Source organism: Carettochelys insculpta, chromosome 1, assembly GCF_033958435.1.
Source record: "Carettochelys insculpta isolate YL-2023 chromosome 1, ASM3395843v1, whole genome shotgun sequence".
In the NCBI taxonomy this organism is placed as follows: Eukaryota; Metazoa; Chordata; order Testudines; family Carettochelyidae; genus Carettochelys; species Carettochelys insculpta.
In genome coordinates, this window is record NC_134137.1 from 260,344,038 (window position 1) to 260,358,092 (window position 14,055).

The 14,055-nt window shown below is 45.2% G+C and overlaps 1 protein-coding gene across 17 annotated transcripts in view; it reads left to right on the forward strand.

The window, feature by feature from the left end:
- The window catches only part of MICAL3 (microtubule associated monooxygenase, calponin and LIM domain containing 3), a 267,999-nt gene that overhangs the window by 92,265 nt on the left and 161,679 nt on the right, over window positions 1-14,055 (forward strand). For all 17 annotated transcript variants that reach the window (XM_075005486.1, XM_075005543.1, XM_075005506.1 and 14 more), the window contains exons 2-4: window positions 1,649-2,032; window positions 7,143-7,350; window positions 8,759-8,875. In XM_075005486.1, coding sequence (XP_074861587.1) covers window positions 1,760-2,032; window positions 7,143-7,350; window positions 8,759-8,875 — 598 coding nt within the window. In that variant the 5' untranslated portion in view covers window positions 1,649-1,759. The remainder of the gene's footprint in view (window positions 1-1,648; window positions 2,033-7,142; window positions 7,351-8,758; window positions 8,876-14,055) is intronic.

Below are 14,055 nucleotides of genomic sequence, written 5' to 3' on the forward strand. Positions count from 1 at the left end.
AACCTATCTCCATGCTCTAGATCCTGCGCGTGAAAACTTGTTTCTCTCTCGTGAAAAATAATTCCTGTTTTCAGAAATATTCTAGGAGCTGCATTTCTACATTCTGCTCCAGTGCTTTCTGTTTCCTCTGTGGTTTACCCATTTTATGCTCACATGACAAACAGTGCTCTTCCCTCCGTATGCGAGAACTTTTTTTTTTTTTTAGTGGAAATAAAAGACTTTGGACTTGTCTACACTACCTCCCTACTTTGAAGGGAGGATGGTAAGTAGAGTGTTTGGGAGCTTATTAATGAAGTGCTGCGCTGCATATTCAGCACTTTATTAAGCAAATTCCCCCACTTCCCCTGCAGGAACTGCAAAGTGTTAAAATGTTAAGGAGTAAAGGGACTTTGAAGTTGCCCAGGCACTTTGAACTACCGGTGGGTTAGTCACTGCTGGATGCGAGCAGGCACTTCGAAGTTTAACACTTTGAAGTTTCTGCGGGGGGCGGGAATTTGCTTAATGAAGTGCTCGATACGCAGCGCAGCACTTCATTGATAAACTCCCAACACCCTACTTACCATCCTCCCTTCGAAGTAGGGAGGCAGTGTAGACAAGCCCAATATATTCTTTCCTTTCAACAAAAGCTTTAAAGGTGCCGTTAATGAGTTCATATAAAATGTTATACTCACTCAAGGGAAGAGTTAACAGTAATGCTAATTCAGCATCCCGATCACTCCATGATATCTAGTTCCCCAAAAGAAATTAAGACCGTAAAAATGCCGATGGAGAGGCTAGACAGGGCAAAGAAAATGCCTGGTATGATGGAGCAGACACCCTAGAGGCATCTTCTTCATTCTGATGGCACTGATCTCCTGTGTAAAGCCCTGAGAGATGTACTGATTAAATGAGCTAGATATTTCTGTAATTTTTGTAGTCTTTTCTTCCTCAGTCATTGGTTGCCATTTGCAGGTTAAACTTCCTTGGAGTGCAGTAGCCACCATAACTTTCCTTAAGTTATTCTACGTCACTGTATTTGAGACTTCTTCATTAGGTTGCACTACATTCAATGTGCTCTTCCCTTTTCTCTGGATGCTATATGTAGAGATGTGCATCTCTTATTGAATGAAAGAACCCCAGCATTAATTTTGCTGGCAGAATCCCAACTATTGCAACTTTTTCCTTACATTGATAGTGCTGGTGTGTGTAAGAGAAGCTAGATGTAAGTTCAGTTTTGTTCTGGGAGTACTGGTCGCTCCACAGTTATGGTTATCTCTAGCTTTTTCCAATATAATTGTAGGCTGGATTTTATTTAAACTCTGCTGTCTCCTCTCTGCCCTACTTTTTAGAAAAATATATCCACTTCACTTCAAACGTCTGACTATGGTGCACAAAAGAATCAGATATTTGGAAACGTTTCAGCGTGGGAAGGAATTAGAGAAAGCATTCCTAATTTGATGGTCTGAAAAAAATCAGATACTTAACTGTTGGAAAATAGTTCTAATAATTTTTTTAGGATGATGCATATCCATCAGCATGTCTGAGAATCTCCAATCCTGTGTTATTTAGTTGGTACATTTCCATTTTATTTTAGTTGGTCAAAGTGTTAACTCTAGAATCATACAAGAGTAAATGCAGGTTCAGTGACATTTTTCTCATTACTTTCTAGGTTAATAATGCTTGTGGGCTAAAGGTAAAAGTGGCTGGGCTGAACAACATCAGGAGGAACACCAGACTGGAAGAACACAGCTGCCATCACAACGCCCAGGGCAGCTGTTGAATGGGAAGCATGGAGGAAAGTGGGAATGAGAAGGTGAACCAAGCCCACATTCTCTTTGACAGATTTGTCCAGGCCACAACCTGTAAGGGGACTCTAAAAGCTTTCCAAGAACTTTGTGACTACCTAGAGCTAAAGCCCAAGGATTATCGTTCTTTCTATCACAAACTTAAGTCCAAGCTCAACTACTGGAAAGCTAAAGCTCTCTGGGCCAAGTTAGACAAGAGGGGCAGTCACAAAGACTACAAGAAGGGGAAAGCATGCTCCAACACAAAGGTAAGGAAAATGCCCAACCCTCAGTTTTCGTCCTGAGCCAGTAAAGATCTTCTGCCTAACTACTGCTATGACTTGTACAAGAGTAGTGCCTGGGTGGGTGGAATCTATGGGGATATGTTGATGAGGAAAAGGAGTTTCTTCTTAAGTAATTGCATGCTTCCATTTTACTGTTTGTGTCCATGTGCTCTGTGCATAGATGTTGGAATTTTTCCTTTCACCAGTACCACTGGGTGACTGCAGTGCCCGCTGTCTCTGGTATAAGGGGGCAAAGACACCCCAACCCTCCTCTATTCCTTCTTAATGATAGTGTTGGTTGTCAGAACAATTCAGAACAATAGGTCCTGTTTACTAATGTGTTTATAGTTGGTGTTGGAAACTTAGTATTCCAAGTTGTCTATTTTTTGTTTATTTTGACTACAGTAGAGTTGCAATATTCTCAGGAGTTCAGTGTTGAGAACCCTCATGAATGCTGAATTTTTGCAAAAATCATTTTACCCCATAATGATGATGAACTCGGGTTATTGCAGCTCAGGACAGTCCTCCAGACTGTCTGGTAGATCATCGGGATCGGTGTTGGAGGAAGCAGACTGTAGAGGAGATGAGGGAAGTGACTGTGAGGCAGGTGGTGACTGTGAATCTGGTTGCGAAACTTAGATAGAGGACACTTGAAAAGACAGTGCAGGCAGTTCTTTCTTAAGGAAAATTGTGATTGGCAGCTGTTTTCTTTGGAGCTCCTTATACATTTCCTGGTATGGGAGCAATGCCTGTTTTATTTGCTGAGCGATCTTGAGACTCTGATCCAATGATGGATTGTATTGTGTGAAGATATCGCTTAGCAGCTTTACATATTGAGAAATTTCACTAAATTTATGCAAGTCTCAGTTCATTGCCCTATTTCCTCAGCGTCATCATCTTCATCTTCTTCTGCACTTTTTACCAACTCCTCCAGGTCTTCTGCCATCAGTTCCTTGCCATGCTCCTCTATCTCGCTTTTGACTATGTCTGTAAAACCTTCACCACCCACTTGCCAAACAACACTCAGAGTCTGTTTCACTTCTGCATCTATGGAAGGGAACCCCATAAAGTCCTTCACTGCCTCCTTCCATAGAGGTCGCCAACAACCGTTAACTGTTTCTGGTTTCAGTTCATCCAAAGAGACCTTGATGTTATTAATACAGTCGGCTATATTGTACTGCTTCCAACACTTACTAATATCCAGGTCGGGATCTATGTCCATTTTGTATGTGGGCAAATGTATGCCAAATGTAATACACTTTTTGAAGGCATGTACTGCCCCCTGGTTGAGAGGCTGGAGGAGCGAGGTGGTGCTAGGAGGGAGGAAGACAATGCCGACCTTTGGGTGGGCAAACTCTAAACTTTGTGGATGGCCCAGGGCATTATTAACTCGTAATAGAACCTTGGACTCGAGGTTCTGTAAAGTGAGATACGTTTCCACCTCTGCCACAAAGCACTTATGGAACCAGTCCAGAAATAGTGTTGCCATGACCCAAGTCGTCTTATTTGATTGCCGATATGTGGGTAAGAGGTTCTTTTTCTTAATGCCCTCGGTTTGCAGATGGGTAGATCATACCTGTCTTTATCATGAAGCCTGCCGCATTGCCACACAGAAGAACTGTCACTTGGTCCTTAGCTGCCTTAAACCCTGGTGCTTGCCTCTCTGCCTTGGAAATGTATGTCTACATGGGCATTTTCTTCCAAAATAAGTCACTTTCATTGACATTAAAAACTTGTTCTGGCCTATAGCCCTTCTGCTCTATGAGCTTCTTTAGCATGTCAGGAAATGCTTCTGCAGCCTCATGGTTGGCCAATGCCGATTCGCCCTTTAACTTGATTGTGCAGCAAAAATCATTTTAAAAAATTACTGAGCCAATCTTTCCTCGCAATAAACATCAATTCTGTAGCTTCACTAGTCCCTTTGCCACCTGTTGCCATGCAATAATTCTTGTATAGGCTCTTTGCTTTCTCACATATGACTGGCTCATTGATAGGCACTCGTTTTCTATTCATATTTTCCAGCCATATATTCAGTGCCCTTTCAGTTTTTAATAATGTTTTTTTTCGCATTGGACAGGTAACTTTAGCTGTGGTTGGACCACATGCTGCTACTGAATCACGAATATTCTTTTCCCTTTTCTTGACGTAGCGTATTGTTGAGTCATTCATGCCAAACCCATGGCAAAATTCAGAGTTGCTCAGTCCACTCCTTAATAAGTCTAAAATTTCAATTTTCACGTAAAGGGTGTTCACATGCTTGGCCCTTTTCTCTTTTGGCATACTTTCCCCATGTGCACTGTCGCTTTTTTCTCTTTTGGGGGCCATTTTTCTGCAAGACAAGACCATGCAGAGCTGGAATGCTGTATGGTGGGAGGCTTAGGCTCACTTGCTAGCAGTGCTCGAAAGTTCCACTTCATGATCACACATTGGCGTGCATCAAATTTGAATTTCACTTGCAGACCCATTCAAAAATTAGTAATTTTAACTTCATGAGCCTCTCGCAAATAATTGAATCCGCGAATGTTAAACTTGTGAATGTCACAGCCTTCCTGTAGTTTTATCTTCTGGCACTGGGATGATGCTGTGTTCAAAGTTTAAGGTTTGCTGGACCTTCATGAAACCCATGCCAGTCAGTGACTCATGCACAGTCTGTTTGAAATAGCCGGGGAAATCCCACATTACTGCTCAGAATGTCTTTACTCTGTTTCCTGAAAAATCTCATCTGTATAAGATAATATAAATTAGGTAGGTATAAATAGTGAGAGGGACGTTTTATGTAATGCACCAAGTTATTATAGCTGTTGAACCTAATTCCTTCCTCAAGTTTAGAAATTGCCACTCTCTCTTGGTGTACAGCTTCAGTTAACATACTCTTGGCATCTCCTTATAAATCATATATGTAGTGCTTTGGCTGTTCTGTAATTATGTTCAGAATTAAATTTCTGTGTGAGAAGTCAGCCTGGAAAGGAGTTGGAAGCATGAGAAAGAGAGATGATGATCAATTTAAAAACAATTTGTAAAATATCTGTGGGATCCCTGAATGACTCTTATCTTAGTGGTAATTTTTTAATTTTAATAAGTCATCCTGTGGAGGAACAAGAATGGACATCCATCATTATATTATTAGATTCCTTACATGCTACCTCCAGAATATCTAAAAGCTTAAGCATGACTTAGACTTGCATTTGAAAAAAAGAATGAAAAGAATTTAAAATAAATAGATCTTGACCTTTATTTGGACAAAAATTTTGGTAATTAATATGGGACTGTTCTGTGGACCTGAATTTATAATTCATTTACTCTCTTGGATCCTCTGACTACTTCACATTAGGTGTGTCAATGAAAGTTGACTGTAAATGAGTTCTTGATGCTTGTATCATATTTAGTTCTTCATGGGGATGTATTTGTGAAAAGAATGTAGTTGTCATTAATTGTATAAAGATGCAGCTATTAAGTAATATTTATCCTCTTTGTAACCTTGTGAGGGGGGGGAAGGTTGGAGAATTGTAACTTGCCAGATTCTGATTTAAGATATTTTGCCCTATTAACAAGTGCTTAATGGGAAAAAAAATCTTTCAAGGAGTGAGCTGAAAGTTTATATCTTAATCTAGCATCTTTTTTGGAATCGTATTAAAAACACTAAATGTTTCAGATGGCCTTCTTTCTGGAGGCCTGAATTGTTTGATGGATCTTTTGGTTTGTGACTCTGTTGTGATGCCTGTCTTTTTTTGGCTTCATAGTTTCAGATCATATCTAAGATCTCTGCCTGAGAGTAATTGTAATGAATACCTAGTGGGACCGTAAGCAGCAAAGGTTCTTGTTTTGAGAGAGACCATGTTGGGAGAGATGAGCAGTTGGGGTTCTGATCGCGTGTCAGTGAGGTATAAAGTGTGGAGAATCATTGATTCTGTCAGGTGTTTTTTGAACTCAACAGAACTCAATGCCTGTTTTCAATTAGAAAAGTAACATGACAAAGGTAGATGGTTTACTACAAACCACCTTGTGAACCATTTGAGCTTATATACAGTGTTTCTCTTAGACCCAGAGTGTCCAACCAGTTCTAAAGTAATAGCCACTCTAGTGGCTACGGCTGTAGTGAACTAGCCACAGTATTCTGAAAATACATTTATTGTTTGAACCAAGTAGTCACCCTCAACTGGCCAAACAGCCACATGTGGCTAGCGGCTAGCGTGTTGGACACCAGTCTTAGACTTCAGGATTGCATTCTGGGTAAGTACTGCCAATTGGCTATCTCGGGTTGTTTTTTAATCCCACTAAAGCATTACGGTGCTCTCTCAATTCAAAGATAGCTGGTTTTGGAATTGTGTTAAGGTTACTAGTTTCTTTTCTTCAGAACCAGTAGTGCTTGTGTATTTGGTGAAGAAGGAGGTATAAAGAAGAGAGCACATAGCAGAGCTAGGCTTAAAGGGAATCATGTCCTGCTAGAAATTGTCTCATCAGTTGTCAATGGTAAATTGTTTCCTAAAATTGTTGCTGCTTTGGTGGTGGTAATGGTAGGAATGGTAGATACACATCTGTCATTTTTACTGCAGTGTTGTCTTGTGCTGCTCAGAATGGATCTTGGTGAGCTATTGGTTAAAATGCCCCAGCCTCTGTGTCTTGCCTACTTGTACTCTCACCATTGCTGTTGCTGGTGCAGCTCTGTGACGCCAGTATTTAAGGAAAAAGCCTAGTCTAGGGGAAGTTGCCTTTTAAGTGGACAAGTCAGGCTTTGGGAAGGAAAAGTAGTAAGAGAAAATGGCTAAATTACCTGCTGCAAGGAGAGAAATTAATACAAACTGAGCTGTGCTGCTTTGGAATGCTTGACTCCACCATGTAAAGTTAATTTGTTCACTCCTTGCTCTTCTACTGGTGTAACGTTCTTGTTTTAATTTAGGCTGCAATAACAGCATTAACAGATTAGTGATAGAGCACCCAAGTAACATCAAAAGGGTTTGTGTCTGGTGAAATACCAGCTTGTGTTGCTGCTACAAAACACTAGGAGTAAGCGAAGTGTGTCTTGCATTGAAGTTGTGGTAGAAATATTTATTTTTTATTCAGGTCTGTAACGTTGCTTCATGACAATGTCTTGCAGTGTCTCATAATTGGGGCAGGACCCTGCGGCCTTCGTACAGCCATCGACCTGTCCTTTCTAGGAGCCAAGGTGGTGGTCATAGAAAAGCGGGACGCCTTCTCTCGCAACAATGTGCTACATCTGTGGCCATTCACCATACATGACTTGCGGGGCCTTGGTGCCAAAAAGTTCTATGGCAAGTTCTGCGCAGGAGCCATCGACCACATCAGTAAGTATAGCGTCTGTCATCCAAACAGACACTCACTCACTCTTCCCCTAAGGCAAAAGGTGGGATATAGCCTGCAGTGACTCAGTAAAACTTGATCTTCTGCCATAGCTCCTCTGATCTTCTGTGTCTCTGTAGCATGTCACTGTCATGCATTTCAGCACAACCAGTTGTTGCAAGATAGCATATACCTATGATCTTGCCATGAACCTTTCCTTTCTACTTTGTAACATAGACTTGCAGAACCAGCCCCACTTCCAAAGGATAAATTCTCTTTAAATGCTTCAGTCAGACCCCTGCAACTCTCACACTAATCCCTTTCCCTGGAAATGCTAGGCAATTGCAGAAAATGGGCTAATATTGGCAAACATCACGCTTTGCTTTATAGCCCTGAAAAGAACCCCAAAAACGTAAAAATAAAACTGACACTTCTGGCAAGGACAAATACAAGAATTTCTCTTAAGTTGCAAGAGTTGTTTGGATGAATAGAAAAGAGTGGTGAAGATGGAATGTGACTGAGGACAAGGAAAGCTGCCAGACTGTGAAGAGGTTTTGAGTGGGTAAAGGGTTAGGAATCAAGCTACTGAGAAGATAAATGAGGGATCTAATTCCCTTTTAAAGCTGAATGACTGTGTTTTACAATCAAGTGGGTAATGCATTCCATTGTATTTGATCATATATTGGTCATGTCCCCAGTCAGTTCCTTTTACTGGTGGGGATGTTCTCTGCCAAGTGGTGAGCCAACAAAAGGTTGAAGTTAGGGAAGCAAATCCGACCTAGCAACAACTGATAAACAGGACTTGGCCTTTACTGTAGGAAAAAAGCCTAGCTCTTGCTTTGATGTAATAGATAGGACCAACAGAAAGATCTTTGGAACTTTGACATTACAGATATTTTCCCTTACTGATTTCTTACTATTTTTATTGTTTATATAATTACACACATAGATACTCAGAGCATTGCTTTCTCTTCTGTCCTCGTCCCAATTTGAATTACAGCAAGTAAGTGGAGTCCTGAATTAGCCAGAAGCTTTTTCCTGCTGAGTAGCAGTATCTTTGTCTCCCATAGTGTTCCGCCAGACCTACAAACTGCCTGCGTCACTCTAAGAAGCTGTGCTAGCTCTTGGAGGAGCAAAAGGTGTCAAGCTTGATGCCCTGGCATGAGCCCTGTACCTGAACCCTTATGATAGGAAGGCAGGTATAGGATGAACTTGCCGGTTGGTCTGGGAGACAGATTTCTGTGTTCTTAACAAACATCTTGTAAAATGCTTTATTTCTAAAAATGATCTGAAGAGGCTGATGTAGTAACTTGTGCTTCCATAAGACGTGCACTTATGAACATTTATAACACCGGTATATTTTGTCTTCATATAATACTAAGTTATCATCTGCGTTCGTCTCCTGTCTTGCAGGTATCCGTCAGCTCCAGCTCATTCTCTTGAAGGTTGCCTTGATCTTGGGAATAGAGATCCATGTCAATGTGGAATTCCAGGGACTTGTCTATCCTCCTGAGGACCAAGAGAATGAGAGTAAGTAGAGATGACAAGAGAGATGGAGGGAGCAGAGAAGTAAAAGTGGACTAGGTGCATGCACACAATGAGGATCTTCGGACTGAAGAAAGAGGCTAGGTTTTGCTACCTAGTTTTACTAGGTTTTACTATCTAGTACCTAAATATGGTAGTTCTTTTGTCCTTGTGGATATTCACTGAGGTCTGGCTGCACTGGCTGCTCTGGGCCAGAAATTCCTCAATAACAGAATCACAGAATCATAGGGCTGGAAGGGACCTCAGGAGGTCATCTAGTCCAGTCCCCTGCTTCAAGCAGGATCAGCCCCCACTAGGTCATCCGAGCCAGGACCTTGTCCAGCTGGGACTTAAAAGCCTTGACGGATGGAGAATCCACCACCTCTCTAGGCAACGCATTCCCATGCTTCACCACCCTCCTGGTGAAGTAGTTTTTCCTAATATGTAATCTACAACTCTCCCTCTTCAACTTCAGACCATTACTCCTTGTTCTGCCATCTGAAACCACTGAGAACAGTTTCTCACCCTCCTCTTTAGAGCTCCCCTTCAGGAAGTTGAAGGCTGCTATTAAATCACCCCTCAGTCTTCTCTTCTGTAAACTAAACAAGCCCAAATCCCTCAACCTCTCCTCATAGGTCTTGTGCTTCAGCCCCTTAATCATTTTTGTTGCCCTGTGCTGAACCGGCTCCAGCAAATCCACATCCTTTTTATATGGGGGGGAGAGGGCAAAACTGGACACAATATTCCAGATGTGGCCTCACCAGTGCCGAATAGAGGGGAATAACTACTTCTCTAGATCTGCTCAAAATGCTCCTCCTAATGCACCCCAGTATGCCATTAACCTTCTTGGCTACAAGGGCACACTGTTTACTCATATCCAGCCTTTCATCCACCATAATCCCTAGGTCCCTTTTCATCTTACTGATGCTGAGCCAGTCAGTCCCCAGCCTGTAGTAATGCTTCGGATTCTTCCGCCCCAGGTGCAGGACTCTATACTTCTCCTTGTTGAACTGCATCAGACGTCTTTTATCTCAGTCGTCCAATTTATCCAGGTCACTCTGGATTCTCTCTCTACCCTCCAACTTATCTAACTCTCCCCCTAGTTTTGTGTCATTCGCAAACTTGCTGCGGGTGCAACCCAGTCCCTCATCCAGGTCATTAATAAAGATGTTGAATAGCACCAGCCCCAGAACTGAGCCTTGCAGCACTCCGCTCGAAACCGGTCGCCATCCAGATATTGAGCCAGTGACCACTATCTGTTGGGCCCTACCCTCAAGCCAGCTTTCTATCCATTTTATAGTCCAAGGATCCAATCCGTATTTCCTTATCTTATGGACAAGAATGTTGTGGGAGACTGTATCAAAAGCCTTGCTGAAGTCAAGGTATATCACATCCACTGACTTCCACATGTCCACAGAGCTGGTCAAGGCTTACTAGAAGGTAGCTGAAGTTTTTCGGCTCCTTTGGGCTGCACCTACACTACAGCACGCTTTCGAAAGGCAAGCTTCTGGGAGGCACCTTTCAAAAGACCGGGCTTTGAAAGAGCATGCATGCATCCCAAAGCGGACTGATCAACCGATCCATTCTTTCGAAAGAGCAGGAGCTCTTTTGAAAGGGAACGTCCACATAGCCATGGGAGCTCTTTCGAAAGAACAGGCCAGTAAACACCACAGATGGGGTCACATGGCGGACAAGCCCTTCCGGGTCCCACAGCCAGCCACTCCCTAAATGGTCTGTGACCTGGCCCCAGGGGTCTTGCCCCCCCCATCCCCTCTGGCCAGGCCCTGCTCTGACCACCTGTACGTCCTGGGGGATCCTGGGCACTCGGGGTTGCTACATGGGTGGGCTGCATGCCTTGGGGGGGTCCATCCCCATCCTGGTCCCCCTCCTTGGACTTGTGGGTTGTGGTGCTGTCCACAGCAGGAGGTGCCAAGGGCTATGCGTGGGCTGCAACCGGCTGGATTATGTCTGGACGGGGCTGGCAGTCATGTGGCCGGCCTGCTGCCAGCAGTGCTGGGTGGCCCCACCCCCAGCCCAGTCATCTACCTGTAGGTCCCTCATGGACTTCAGAGGTGGTCCGGGTGGACGGGTCCCAGCTTGACTAGCTGGAGGGGATCTCAATGACGAGGGCCCCTTCTTTGTCCGAGGAAGTCTCCAGCTCCTGGTCGCATGGCCTGGCTGCGGGTCCTGCCTAGTCACCCAGCACCAGCTGGGCCTGCACCTTGCGCACCACCGTATCTACCACAGCCTCTTGCTTGGTGGCATCCCTTGGCCCCAGCAGCTGGTTGAGCACCTTGTAGTGGGGGCAGCCACTGGGCGCTGCCCCAGAGTGGCCAGTCGTGTCCCAGGCCTGGGTGTATGTCTGGCACAGCTCCTTAATTTTTGATTGTACTTGGTCAGCCAAGTGGTTGGGGGGTGGCCCTGGGTCTTGAGTCCTGCCACCAGCTGGATGAAGGCTGCAGCATTCCAGCACTGGCTGCTGGTGTGGAGGAGCACCTCCTCCTACCCCCACAGCCCAGAAGGTCTGTAATCTCCCCTCGCTCCAGTAGGGGGCCCTCTTTTTTGGCCCTTGGCTGCTCTCTGGGGATCCCTCTGGTGGGTCAGAGGGGAACCTCTGAGGGGCACGGGTGTCCTGAGCACTTGTCATGGGGCTGGTGGGGTACCTCACATGTCTCTATTGTTGCCAGGAGGGCATGCTGCTGCAGGCTCTTGCAGTTCCTGCAGCCAGCACGCTCTCAGCTTCCTGCCACAGGGTTTCTGGGTTGCTGCGTCTTTAAACACAGCCAGACGTGCCGACCACAGAGCCCCACTTGTTCTGTCAGGGGTGTCTCCTCACACCAGCTGACTGGCACCATGGAGGACTGCTCTTCGAAAGAGCAGCCTGCGGAGCATCTACATTTGCCTTCTTTCGAAAGGGGATTTCACAAGAAGGGGCTTTTCCTGAAATGGGAAGGGAAGAGCGATTTTGAACGGCGTGGTCTTTCAAAATTGTTTTTGAAAGAGTGTTTTCTGTGTGTAGACGCTCCCCAGGATCTTTCAAAAGGGGCTGTCGTTTCGAAATCTATTTCGAAAGGACTTGCTGGTGTAGACGTGGCCTGGCTGAGCAGATGAAAGGAGAGGCAGTATCTTCCCAAAGACACCCTGAATGGGTTTCCAATTTCATCCTGTTCTGCTATGAAATGGCAGGAGCTCTCCTGTTTTAGCCAGTCAGATTTCATTCTGCCAGAGCTCGTGGTGCCTTAGTGGCTTCCCTGCAGACAATCTTCCTTTTTGGGACTTACAGAGCAGCAACCTGAGTTTCCATTCAAATGGTTACCTGGCACTGTGTCTGCATGCAAGCCTCAGCTGTAGGTGCTTCCTTTGACTCAGCGCCCATCCAGAGCACCTCCTTGCACCTACCTTCTCAATAATCTCTGTTGGGAGTCACCCACAGTGAATATCCATAGGAACCAGCTCTTGAAGAAAGAAAGGTTGCTTACATACAGTAACTTCAAGCAGTATGGTCCTCATGGGTATTCACACCCTGCCTGCTTTCTCCTCTGCTCAGATCCCTCTTCAGATTCATGGTAGAGTAGGAGCAGTAGATGTGGGTGAGCCACACTGTCCCTTGTGCTCCCAAATGAGGGCATGAGGAGCTGAGGGGCACAGACCTGGACTGACAAACACAGCAATTGAATGATTTCCGGACCCAAACGCAAGGAGTGCATGCAACCCCCCAGCACATCCCAAAAAGGACCAGCTCACAATGAACTCCAATTACTATATAAGTCACTTAACCTTTCTTTCTTCTCTTCACAGAACTAAAAGTTCTTAATGTATTCTGTTTGAAATGGAACAAAATGCTACAGGTTATAATAGGTCCTGAAGAATTTTGTCCCATTGCACCTACAACACTGTAGAACTTGTTTGTAATAGCAACCACTTGCATTGTGTGCATTTTGGCTATTTAGGTAATTTTTCCTGCACATTGGACATGGATGTTTTTGGCAGTCTTGGAGCTGAAGTTTGAATCTATGGGGCAAAGCCTTTCTCAGTCTTGTAATGCATGGAACCATGCAATGATCTCTCTCATATACTGTTCTACTTTATGTCTTAGTTCCATTAAAACCCATTTGTCTAAAGGCTTTGGGTAGGTTGTGGCTGTTTGAGATCTCTTTCAGTGAAATTATATGTGCATGCAGCTGAGATCTTACTACTTCTTCTTTGAGTGTCCCCGTGGGTGCTCCACGTTAGGTGTTGGGCTCGCCCCAGCGCCGCAGGTCGGATCTTCCAAGCAGTTTCTGCCGGACTGCGCATGTGCCGGTGCGCGCCGCACCCTTGCGCGCTCCCGGCCACGTGTGCGATCCGGTCCCCGCCAGTTCCTCTTTAACCGCCATCGGCTGCAGACGGAATCTGCTCAGGCTACGGCCAGAGTTAGCATATTTAACATTTTTAATTGTTTTAAAGTTTCTTCAGTCTTAGATTTAGTTAGTCGGCTGTTGTTTTCAAAAAAAAAAAAAAAAAAAGAAAGGAAAGGAATTCAAAGCTTCCAATCCTAGTAACAAGCGGAGCACCGGAGGCCAGGAGCCTAGGGCCATTAGCCCTCCTACCACGGCAGGCTTTATCCGAGAGGGGAGCAAGCACAGAGAAGGTGCTAAGTACCCTATTAACAACTCACCACAATGTCCTCTTCAGGATTCAAGAAGTGTGAGACGTGCCGCGAAGCGATGCCAGCGTCTGATGGGCACAGTCAGTGCATAAGGTGCTTGGGGGAATCCCATGTCACTCAGAAATGTTCCTTCTGCGCCAAGTTAACAGCCAGAGCAAGGAAGGACAGGGAAATGCGGCTTAAAATGCTGCTGTTCGACAAGGCCCTCCAGCCAGACGTGCCGGAGCGGCCGCAGCAGGAGGGACCCTCCGGGGCCCATAAAAGGAAAGCCGCGTCCCTAACCCCATCAGCGCAAAAACGGAGGAAAATCTCCCCAACCCGATCCCTGCTGGCAGTAACAGCGAGCGGGACGGGTGGAGCGCACAGCCCCCAGCCACAGCTACAGCTGATCAGTGGCGGCGCGGAGACACACGTGGCGGAGGTTCAGCCTCCGATGATCAAACAGCCGCCCCGCATCACGGGCAGGGCGGCGGCCAAGCAAGCGCCGGTATCGGCGGCACCGCAAACAGCAGCACCGACCCCCGGGGAACCGGCGGCG